The sequence below is a fragment of the Pseudoliparis swirei genome, chromosome 1, assembly GCF_029220125.1.
Source record: "Pseudoliparis swirei isolate HS2019 ecotype Mariana Trench chromosome 1, NWPU_hadal_v1, whole genome shotgun sequence".
In the NCBI taxonomy this organism is placed as follows: Eukaryota; Metazoa; Chordata; class Actinopteri; order Perciformes; family Liparidae; genus Pseudoliparis; species Pseudoliparis swirei.
Genome location: NC_079388.1, coordinates 18,809,047 through 18,821,445, shown reverse-complemented (window position 1 = coordinate 18,821,445; position 12,399 = coordinate 18,809,047). Strand labels below are relative to the sequence as shown.

The 12,399-nt window shown below is 41.0% G+C and overlaps 1 protein-coding gene across 4 annotated transcripts in view; it reads right to left on the bottom strand.

The window, feature by feature from the left end:
• The window catches only part of trappc9 (trafficking protein particle complex subunit 9), a 148,722-nt gene that overhangs the window by 50,280 nt on the left and 86,043 nt on the right, over window positions 1-12,399 (bottom strand). For all 4 annotated transcript variants that reach the window (XM_056411845.1, XM_056411854.1, XM_056411827.1 and 1 more), the window contains 2 exons: window positions 9,462-9,614; window positions 2,664-2,755 (listed from right to left, as the gene is read on the bottom strand). In XM_056411845.1, coding sequence (XP_056267820.1) covers window positions 2,664-2,755; window positions 9,462-9,614 — 245 coding nt within the window. The remainder of the gene's footprint in view (window positions 1-2,663; window positions 2,756-9,461; window positions 9,615-12,399) is intronic.

Sequence of the window (12,399 nt, the reverse complement as noted above, 5' to 3'; positions counted from 1 at the left end):
TACTACTTGTATGTTCTGTAAAAAGACACTTGATCCCCACCACCTCGCCAAAGTTATCATTAAAAATGTCGTCATGTTTAATGTTATCTTAATAAAATGTCCGTGCACTTCCTGTGTGACGCAGAGCTCTTCCTCCACGTCATCACACCGCTACGATGGCGTCTCGCTACGATGGCGTCTCGCTCCGAGGTGTTGACTCCACCACGTTGCCGTTAATCTGAACCACAGCAGCAGAACCGGTAAATCGACTCGGTTTGTTTACATAAACCCAAAACTGAAGAAAATGTCGCCACCTGTCCTTGTGAGGGGGAAGTGGGATCTTCTGGTAACCCGGGTTACAGCGAAGTGGACGCAGGAAAAACGCAAAAATCTCGGAGACTCCGGAGAAGACCTTCGAAATTGGTACTCGCAAAGAGGTAAACGATGCCAAGTATTTTAAGGTATTTATTATTATTATTATATATTCATTTTTTTAAATATTTATTTTATTTATTACTAATTATTTTTTATTTTATTTTAAGGTATTTTAAGTATTTTATTTCAAGGGTTTTAAGGTAAAACAAATCTCCCCGTGAATTGATTATCATCATAATTATAACTATAATTCATAATTGGTTATTATGAGTGTATCGAGGTCACACTTCATATCCAACGTTGATTTCTTTGGGAAAAATGCAGAAAATTATGTTCAAGTTTAAAATAGTATCAAGAAGAGAAATGCGTCTTTAGAGGGCGAATAAATAGACCACGCCCCCTTATGGGAGGTATTTTTTCTATAACCGATTATAAACATTCGCAGAATGCATTACGATCTGATGCTTATACACACGTGTACATATTCGTTATGCTTTTAAAGGTATTAATACTTTTTTGTTAAATTAAATATTGTTAAAGTTTAAAATAGCATCAACTAAATAGGCCACGCCCCCTTCCATAACCCACTGCAAACATTTGTTTAATGTATTACGAGCTGCTTATGCATTGCATTGATAGTTATACACACTCGTATGGATCCCAATTATGAAGCAATATGATACTCGGACCGATAAATCAATATAAAATGCTTATTGTTGTAAATAATGCTGAATATTTGTAGGCAGATTATTTTGCATTACGAGTATATTTATATGCATATTTGTTATGGATGTCGTAGGAAGCCGCTTGTTTATTTATTTTTTATTTATCTTTTTAAAGCTTCCTCCGTAAACATGAAACATAATCCGCTTCACTCAGTGAATTACAGACATCCGCTGAAGCGCAACGTAGAAATTCATCAACAACAACAAGAAGAATGTGGCGCCGATTAAAGAAAAAATAAATATAGATTGCATTATTTATTAGTAATTACTTGCGTATGATCCAACATTACATTTGTGATTCTGCCCAGAGGAAGAATCATTTACTAATGTCCTCCGTTTGATCCATTTCCAATAATAATAATAATATAATTATCATAATAATGAGCTTCTGTACAAAACCCTCAACACAATATAAATGATTCTCCATTTACTGGGACACGCGTGATGAAATATTAATTTTTTACTGAGTCTCTTATACAACTGAGGCCTGAGGCTCAGCGGCTATAAATAAATACTCACGGTGCACGTGTGTATATATATATATATATACATATATATATGTGTATATATATATACACATACATAAATATACATACATACATATAAATATATGGATATACAGGACTGTCTCAGAAAATTAGAATATTGTGATGAAGTTCTTTATTTTCTGTAATGCAATTAAAAAAACAAAAATGTCATGCATTCTGGATTCATTACAAATCAACTGAAATATTGCAAGCCTTTTATTCTTTTAATATTGCTGATTATGGCTTACAGCTTAAGAAAACTCTAAAATCCTATCTCATAAAATTTTTATATTTCCTCAGACCAAGTAAAAAAAAAGATTTATAACAGCTGAGTGTTTGTCAAGGCTCAGGAAACCCTTGCAGGTGTTTCGAGTTAATTAGACAATTCAAGTGATTTGTTTAATACCCTACTAGTATACTTTTTCATGATATTCTAATATTTAGAGATAGGATATTTGAGTTTTCTTAAGCTGTAAGCCATAATCAGCAATAAATCAGAATAAAAGGCTTGCAATATTTCAGTTGATTTGTAATGAATCCAGAATGCATGACATTTTTGTTTTTTTAATTGCATTACAGAAAATAAAGAACTTCATCACAATATTCTAATTTTCTGAGACAGTCCTGTATATAAATATGGATATATATATGGATATATATAAATATGGATATATATATTTATATGGGGGTAATGACTCCCCTGGCTGACTTCTGCTTCCCAGAAAGTGGCCGGCTGACCCAATTTAACATGTGATGAAGGTTTTTAAGAGTGAGGGAGAACGAGAGAGAGAGAGAGAGAGAGAGAGAACGATATTCATCATCAGTTCTCACGTCCTCGAGGGGTTAAATTATCCACTGGAGCCCCAGCTGACCAATCACAACGCTGGCAGGGCCCGAAGAATCACAGACAACCGATCCAGGCACTCAAAGCGATCACAGACACTTCAAATACAATGGAGATAACAAAGGTGGAGGTGCATGCACCACCTGGGAGTTCAGAGTTCTCAAAGTGGTGTTAGTGTGTGTGTGTGTGTGTGTGTCACGTCGGGCGACTCACCCCACTGCAGCGGCGCCAGCTGAAGGTGTTCCAGGACCAGCTGGTTCAGGACTCCCTCCACGCTGGCTTCTCCACGGCGCCGCAGGGAAGGGTGGAGGTAAGGTTAAGGAGACATGACGGAGAGGGTGGAGCAGCTCAACTATTCATCAACACGAAAACTAACATATATATATATATATATAAATATTATAACTAAATATATATATTATATATAACATATTTATATATTATATATATTTAATACATATCTATATATAATATATATTTTTATATATGTTATATAAAAATATATAAATGTATATATTATATATAACACATATTTATATATATATATAATATATATTTTTATATATGTTATATAAAAATATATATATTATATATAACACACATTTATATATGTTATATATATATAACATATATTTGTATATATGTTCTTTAAAAATATATATATTTACACAATATAAATATATGTAAATAATATAAATATATAATATAAACATATATATTTAATATATATAATATACATAAATAACATGGTTACTTGCAACACTAGGAGCTTGATAAAAAATAAAACACGTGATTGATTTTTAAATGTCAATAAACCTCGATTCATTACTTTAATCATCAGCATTTTGCATCAATTATTCTGGTGTCAGAGTCTCATGTGAAGCGTGTTTCCGTGACCCGCTGCTTCAAAACAAACATGGCTGTCACCGAGCAATTACCAGATAATGTGAGACGACACACAGCTGATCATTTACACAGCTGACATTTGGAATAATGGAGAGATGAGCAGCGCCCGGGGAACCCGGCCTCGCTCTATTAACCTTTGAGGGGGCGGGCGGTGGGCACGAGGGGGGGGGGGAGAGGACGGTGGGCAAGCGGGGAGACGGTGGGCATTCAGAGGGGGGGTGAGAGAGAGGGTGAGGGGGAGAGGACGGTGTGGGCATGCAGAGGGGGGGAGGTGGGGTAGAAGGTAGGGGGAGAGTGCGAGAGCTATGAGAGTGAGAACGAGAGAGAGCGCGCAAGAAAGAGAGAGAACGAGAGAGCGAGAAAGGAAGAAAGCGAGAGAGAACGAGAGACAGGAGACAGAAAAGAGAGAGGAGAGAGACAGGAGAGAGATAGAAGAGAGAGAGACAGAAGAGAGACAGGAGAGAGAGAGACAGAAGAGAGACAGAAGAGAGAGAGAGAGAGACAGAGAGAGAGAGAAGAGAGACAGGAGAGAGAGAGAGACAGAAGAGAGAGAGACAGAGAGACAGGAGAGAGAGAGAGACAGAAGAGAGAGAGAGACAGAGAGAGAGAGAGACAGGAGAGAGAGAGAGAGAGAGAAGAGACAGGAGAGAGAGACAGAAGAGAGACAGAAAGAGAGAGAGAGAGAGAGAGATAGAGAGAGATAGAGATAGAGAGAGACAGAAGAGAGAGACAGAAGAGAGACAGGAGAGAGAGACAGGAGAGAGAGAGAAGAGAGACAGGAGAGAGAGACAGAAGAGAGAGAGACAGAAGAGAGACAGAGAGAGACAGAAGAGAGACAGAAGAGAGAGAGGAGAGAGATACAGAGAGAGACAGGAGAGAGAGAGAGAGAGGAGACAGGAGAGAGAGACAGAAGAGAGACAGAAGAGAGAGACAGAAGAGAGACAGGAGAGAGAGATAGAAGAGAGAGACAGAAGAGAGAGACAGAAGAGAGACAGGAGAGAGAGAGACAGAGAGAGAGACAGAAGAGAGAGACAGAAGAGAGACAGGAGAGAGAGAGAGACAGGAGAGAGAGAGAGAGACAGAAGAGAGAGAGAGAAGAGAGACAGAGAGAGAGAGAGAGAGAGAGAGAAGAGAGAGAGAGCGAGAGACAGGAGAGAGAGAGACAGAAGAGAGAGAGAGAGAGAGACAGAAGAGAGAGACAGAAGAGAGAGAGAAGAGAGAGAGAGAGAGAGACAGGAGAGAGAGAGAAGAGAGAGACAGGAGAGAGAGACAGAAGAGAGAGAGAGAAGAGAGACAGGAGAGAGAGAGACAGACAGAGAGAGAGAGAAGAGAGAGAGAAGAGAGACAGGAGAGAGAGATAGAAGAGAGAGACAGAAGAGAGAGACAGAAGAGAGAGAGAGACAGAAGAGAGACAGGAGAGAGAGACAGAAGAGACAGAAGAGAGAGACAGAAGAGAGAGAGATAGAAGAGAGAGAGACAGAGAGAGAAGAGAGACAGAAGAGAGAGACAGAAGAGAGAGACAGAAGAGAGACAGGAGAGAGAGACAGAAGAGAGAGACAGAAGAGAGAGAGATAGAAGAGAGAGAGACAGAAGTCCTCTCCAGACGGAGCGGAGCTGAGAGTTCTCTGAGTCTCCTGAAGTTCCTTTTCTCCAGAATGAACCATGATGTCATCGCCCTTTGATCTCTGGGAAAAGTGGGATTCCTTCTTTTGAGGCTCCGGTGGAACCGGGAGCGCCGCGCGGCCGCAGCGCCGCCATCAGAGCCCGGCTCGGCCCCCCGGGACCCTCACACAGGCCTTGAAACGCCCCGTTCCACCACCAGGGGGTTCTGTTTGTTATTCTACTCACTCATCGTAGCATCGTGTGAGCCGTTATTATACATCATAGAGTCTGAGACGTCTCCACGGCCGCTGGATGGACTACCGGTGAGATCTCCCCCGGATCGCCGAGGTCCCCAGAAGATCAACCGTAAAGACTCCTTCAGACTCCGCCCCCCATGAGGTCAGTTCACGATTTGATGAGCACGCCGATGCTGGCATCCTTCCAACTAAACCGCACGGCGCCTTCATTCTCAAGTTCTAAATGCTTAAGCTCTACATTCTTGAAGTTCTATATTATCAAGTTCTATATTATCAAGTTTTATTTTCTCACGTTCTATATTGTCACGTTCTATATAATCAAGTTATATATTCTCAAGTTCTATCTTCTCACGTTCTATTTTCTTAAATTCTATATTCTCAAGTTGTATTTTCTCACGTTCTATATTGTCACGTTCTATATAATCAAGTTCTATATTGTCACGTTCTATATTCTCAAATTCTATTTTCTCAAATTCTATATTCTCACTTTCTATATTCTCACGTTCTATATTCTCACGTTCTATTTTCTCACGTTCTATTTTCTCACGTTCTATTTTCTCACGTTCTATATTCTCACGTTCTATTTTCTCACGTTCTATATTCTCACGTTCTATATTCTCAAGTTCTATATTGTCAAGTTCTATAGCCTCAAGTTCTACATTCTTAAGTATAAATGAAGCTCAATGAAGGCCAGGGGGTAAAAACATGGCCACCTCCTCTTCCTCTTCTCATCCATCCGTCCCTCTTCTGGCATTTAACCACATCACTGTCACCGTGGCAACAGGGCAACAATTAAACCGATTGACTTCACGTGCAGTGAACATAGAACAAGGCTCCGCACCAACAAGGAGACAAGTTAGACCTTGTAACTAAATACTAAGGCAAAAGGGGACGTGTGAAAAAATATATTAGAGAAGCTAATTGTTAAATAACTTGTAAATAAAAGTAGAAGATAGAGAAGTATTAACATAAATAAATGGAGGGGGCGATGCGAAGGCCAGCTAAGCAGGGTGAGGGTTTAGCATTATAGATTATTTATGTTCACATGGTCACACTCCCACATCAAATATACATATGTGTGTATGTATATTTATATATATATATATATATAAATATACATACCTATATATATATATACATATATGGTACCCCAGCTAAAAGCTTACATTCATATTTAAGTTGTGGCACGTATTTAGTGCTTATGCTTGTATGTAATAAGCTCTTCAATCAAGATGATTGTAGTAGAAATGCTTTACTTCATGTCCCCCCCCCCCCCCTCCTCTATACGGGGCGTTATAATAATACCTGAGATGTGGGTATCATGGCACCGGTTAAGGACACACCTGATGCCCAGAGAAGGTTCATGAACGTGGCAGTAAGCCGTGTTTCCAGTATGAACTGAACCCTGTCATCAACACGACAGGAACTACAACACAGGGGACTCACAAGTCATTCTTTAAAGGGACAGTGTAGTTTTGCCGGGGGCCGAAGCGAGCGCTTTGGAGTAATCATCGCTTTAAAAAAAATTTTTTTTTACTCTCGTCGTAAAAAAAAGAAAAGAAGGGGAAATCCTGCCCGAAGCAGAAGGTACATGGAGCTGATGAGTCACGATGAGCATCCAGACCTCGCTTCATTACAGGAATACATCGACGTACGTCATGTTTGGGATATTCCATCCAGCCAAACAGCAAGAGAAGCTAAAAAAAAAAAAAGAGGAATTCTGTCCTGATCCTGAGGAAGAAGGTGGCATATAAAAAAATACTGGTGTTTTTTTGTTTGTTTTTTTAAAAAAATGACTTTTCTGATTATTTAGTAATAATATATAATATATAACTAAAATGGGTTGAATTAAACCTGCCATACGAATAGGTACAGAATGTTGGCCAGTATAAACTGTTTACTGTTTAATTCTCAAGTTCTATATTCTTAAGTTGTCCATTTTTAAGTTCTATATTCCTAAATTCTCAAGTTCTAAATTTTAAAATTCTAAATTCTCAAGTTCTAAATTTTTAAATTCTAAATTCTCAAGTTCTAAATTTTTAAATTCTAAATTCTCAAGTTCTAAATTTTTTACTTCTAAATTCTCACGTTCTTAATTTTTTTATTCAAACTTTTAAATTCAAATTTTTTTAATTCTAAATTCTCAAGTTAAAAAATGTTTAATTCTAAATTCTCAAGTTCTACATTTTTTTATTCTAAATTCTCAAGTTCTACATTTTTTTATTCTCAAGTTCTACATTTTTTTATTCTAAATTCTCAAGTTCTATATATAATATAAATGAAGCTAAATGAAGGCCAATGGGTAAAAACATGGCCGCCTCCATCCAGCGAAAGAGCAAGAGAAGCTAAAAAGAAAAAAGGAAGAGGAATTCTGTGGCACATACCAAAAATACTGGTGTTTAAAAAGAAAAAAGAGGACCTTTCTGATTATTTTGTAAGAATATAACTAAATTGGGTGGAATTTAACCTGCCATACTAACACGAATAGCATGTTGGCCAGTATAAACTTCTTCTTTTATCTGGATGTTAACGTGGGGCTTCAAATGTCACATTTTTGTTAACATTCTCTTTGAGAGAGTGCGGTACTTTTTCTTTTCTCACATGAGTTATATATTTTACTCCGCACATTTCCGAAATCTAAATGTTTTTGTCCCTATAACCGCCACGATTCCTTATGTCGCCGACTACCGAGCCGCTCCAGAACGTGTCCGTCGATGTCTTTGCTCGAGCTTCGGGGGAAACTCGTTCAAATCCACAAATTACACTCAAACGGCCATTTCAGGCGGATTCAAGCAACAGTCAAAAAAAGCTGTTGGGGAATATATTTGTACGTCGCTTTCTTTCTTTATCCGCTGCCGACACGCTGCCAAATCACTCGTAGATAACACAATGCTCGTAATGACTGGGGGTGTTTGGGCCTTCATAAAAAAAGAGAAATATAAATGGCAACTCCAGTAGCTCGGAGATTGGATTCGTCACTAATTGTACGGCTGTGCTCACCGTCAAGCTGACAGGCAGTTTAAAAAATAATTTTAAAAAATCTGTAAATCATGTTCACCGGCAAAAACTGATGAGAAATGTCTTTAAAAAAAACTTTGTGAAACCTGCATACAGGGTTCTTACACATTTTGACCAATGGATTTCCATGACTTCTCACCAAATTTCCAGGACCAAACTGAGATCTCGGTATAAACATGAAACATTTTGAAAATTTTGCGTACTGATTGCGTACGCTGGATTATATTTTGAGCGTCTTTCTTTAAAAATCACAAATTATTTCAAACTCGGCGTAAATGAACACGTGATTATAACAAATGTCCATGACTTTTCTAAAACTTTTATGATTTAAGGTTTTTCCATGACTTTTCCAGGCCTGGACTGTACATTTTAAAAGTCCATGACTTTTCCAGGTTTTCCATGACCGTACGAACCCTGTGCATAGAGCGTCCAGATAGGAGGGCGGGGCGGAGACCCCGGTGTGGAGAGTCACATAAACGTACGCAGCCTTCAATCTCACTGCGAGCTAACACTAGAAGTCACTAAACGAATAGCACAGTGTCATCGGCATAGGGTAGCATTTAAATGGTGGTCAAGATAAGGTTCCAGGGTCTCTGGTCAACATAAAAGTACACAGTGTCATCGGCATAGGGTGAAAGATTAATTTTTGTCGAGTTAAGGTTCCCGACTTGCGAAACCTTCGTGAGACGGTGACATAGTTAAAAAGTCTTCCTGGCATCGAGTTATATAAATCTGAAGACCCATATATGGACGTTTCGGTAGATCTGTTTCTTCGGGGTTCGCTGTACCACCTCGTTGTCCGGCGTGAGACGAGGACTTTTTAACAATTCCTCAAACACGGCTCGCCTCGCGGTTCAACTGCCAGCTCTACTCGAGCCAGAAGATAACGGGCACGCGAAGAGACGGACAGAGTCGTCTGGCGCTACCCTCGGTGCCCGACGACGAGCACCCGTCGTGGGGAGATGTTCCCATCGTATCGAAGCGAGCACGCGGCGCGTTGCACATCGTGGCGTCAGAGCGGAAAACACTTTGCCGTCTGTCGAGCTCCCCGACGGCCGGAGGGTCTCCAGATGTGGGATCCAGATGTCCGACTGTCAACCGATGGAAACAACCAACCGACGCGGTGCCGAGGAATTTCAAGGCGGGACCAGAGAATGTAAACCGTTAGCATAAACACGTATATATATATATATATATTAGTATATATTCAGCTCCATGGAAGGATATGATGCTCCAGCAGATGCCCAGCTTGCTGTTGATCTGGGAGCCCTGGGCGTACTGCCGCTCCTCCTCCAGCTGCTTGGGGTTGGTGAAGCGAGCCGTCTCCTGGTCCGGCTGCGGCAGACTCTCAAAGTCAAACTTGTCCACCTGGATGGCCATCCTGCAAACGGGGGGCGGGGGGGGGAAGCACTTTAAAGACACAACTTTATGCTTACATCGTCATTTACGATTCGGCCAAAAAAAAGGGAAAATTACAACGCAGCGCGTCTCCTCACTCTGGGGAAGACGTGACGTTGCATAACAGTTACATAACCGTCATCTAGAAGGATCACAATCATAAACGGCAAAAAGTTTGAAATTATTATTTTTTGCTGATAGTTATAGTCTGTGCTTAGTTTTGGTATTTTTAAAATAAAATAAATCATTTAGTGTACTGCCGTTCTTCAACTAGTGATTGCTTCCGTTATTGTATTTTTCTAACGGATGCCCATCATCACTTCCCATCTGCAGAATATGTTGTCACGCATTTCTGCCTGACGACAGCCGCCGTGCTGCTCTGGGAGTTTTATCACGTTTATTTGACGTATCTGAAGCCACACCCTCGGGTCCGAGCTCGCCGCTCTACGTCACGTTATTTACAAGCGTGGCCCAAGGAACCGTCCACCGGCAGGATCGAAGTCTCGCCGCACCAGAAGCCGAGAAACTAAACACCGGGAAGCATTCCGGCCCGACCAATCGGATCGGTTCTTTATTCCAGTGTTTAGGAGGCGGAGCTCGGAGTAACGAACACACGGAACTCTGCAGCTACAAAGATTCTACCGTCTTTAAGTCGTCATTCATACATTCTGCTCCCTGGAACCCCAGTTAGGAGAACAACAACAACAACAACAACAGGAACAGGAACAACAAGAAGAACAACAACAAAAACAAGAAAAAGAAGAAGAGGAACAAGAAGAATAACAAGAAAAACAAGGACAAGAAGAAGAAGTAGAACAGGAACAAGAAGAAGAGGAACAAAAAGAAGAACAAGAAGAGAGAACAAGAACAAGACAAACAAGAAGAAGAACAAGAACAGGAACAAGAAGAAGAAGAAGAACAAAAAGAGAGAACAAGACAAACGAGAAGAAGAATAGGAACAAGAAGAAGAACAAGAAGAACATGAACAAGACAAACAAGAAGAGGAACAAGAAGAACACGGACAAGAAGAGACAATAAGAACAAGACGAACAAGAAGAAATAGGACAAGAAGAGGAACAAAAACAAGAGGACCAGGAACAAGAAGAGGAACAAGAACAACAGGAACAATACTAACAAGAGGATCAGGAACAAGAAGAACAAGAGCGCGTCTCTCCATGACAGTTGATCTGATAAAACAGTGAACAGGTGAAACCTTCTCGAGACGAAGGAAATGTGAGTATTACGTTTTCATCCGGCAGATTTAAAACTGATTTCTCTCTAAATGATTCCCGGAGCCTCGCCGTGTCTCCCCGCCGCGGCGCTCAGGGAGACGTTAGCCGCGCCGATTCAATCCCACGCCGGTGTCTGAGATCACGGATGTAATAACGGTTAAGCTCTTGAGTTTAGTCGCTACGCAGATGGAGCCCTCGCTCAGCGGAGCAGAGACCTTCACAGGAGGGACGTCCGAGTGGAACAGCCTTCATCAGAGTCTTCCTCACACAGAGCTCAGCCCTCACCTGGAGAAGTCACACAACGTGGCCTCGAGCTGCAAAGGACCTGGACGTCACAATGAGGTTCCTGGACATGTACATATGCTCTTTAGGATTTCATTTGTTATTTTATTGTATATATTGGGCTTTTTTCATACTTCATATTCATGTTGTTATGTTATACGATGTAACTTTGATTGATGCTGCAACAAACCAACCTAATACCTGGGGATACATAACGTATCTACCTACCTATCCAACTACATATCTATCTATCCATCCACCTATCTATCCATCCATCCATCTATCTATCCATCCATCTATCTATCCATCCACCTATCTATCCATCCATCCATCTATCCATCCATCCATCCACCTATCATCCATCCATCCATCTATCTATCTATCTATCCATCCACCTATCTATCCATCCATCTATCCATCTCTTACTCCAGAGCGTCACATTCTGTTTTGAAGTCTCTCGCTGACCAACGTGAATCTGACTTCTCACAAAACATTCAGGAGCTGCAGCGACATTGTGCTTTGTTGTTTTCCCCCCGGCTCCAGGAGCCTCTATCTCTCTCTCTCCTTTTCCCCCTCCCCCCTCCATCTCTCTGGAGTGGAAATCCACATTTTAAGTGACCTTCCGGTGAACGTGGTTTATCACTCAGTCAGTTAATAAGAAATAACTCAAACTAAATAAATATTCGATAATAACAAAATGCATTTCAAAAAGACAGATTTGACCTCGATATTACAGTCCAGCACCTCGGAGCGATCCGATTGGTTCACTGGAACGATCGCACGCGTCAACGGGGAAGACACGTCGAGATGCACATCGTATATATGAACACATTGGTTATTATTATTATGGCTGTAAAGATGAAAAAGGTACACGGACGATATCAAAACGGTGAATTTGACTCTCAGACTACGAGGATTCGCTCCCCAAAATAATCTAAAAATAGATCGACACGCGGGTCGATGTGATCGCAGCGCGTTGCGTCATCGGGGGGGGGGCGAGCGCCTCAAAGGGAAGACGCACGGCGACAGCGGCGATCACGCGAGTATCGTCACAGGTGACATGCCCCGCCCCGCCCCCCCCCCCCTCGTACCTTATCGCGACGTCACTAATGAAATTAAAAGACTCCTCGACGAGTTCGGGGACATCAAGGCGAGGCCGGATGAGAGAAAGAAGGCAACGTAATTATCACCGCGTGGCCTTTTTCATCGGAGCAGAGCACGAATTAAATAACAACCAGGACTTCAAAACAAAAG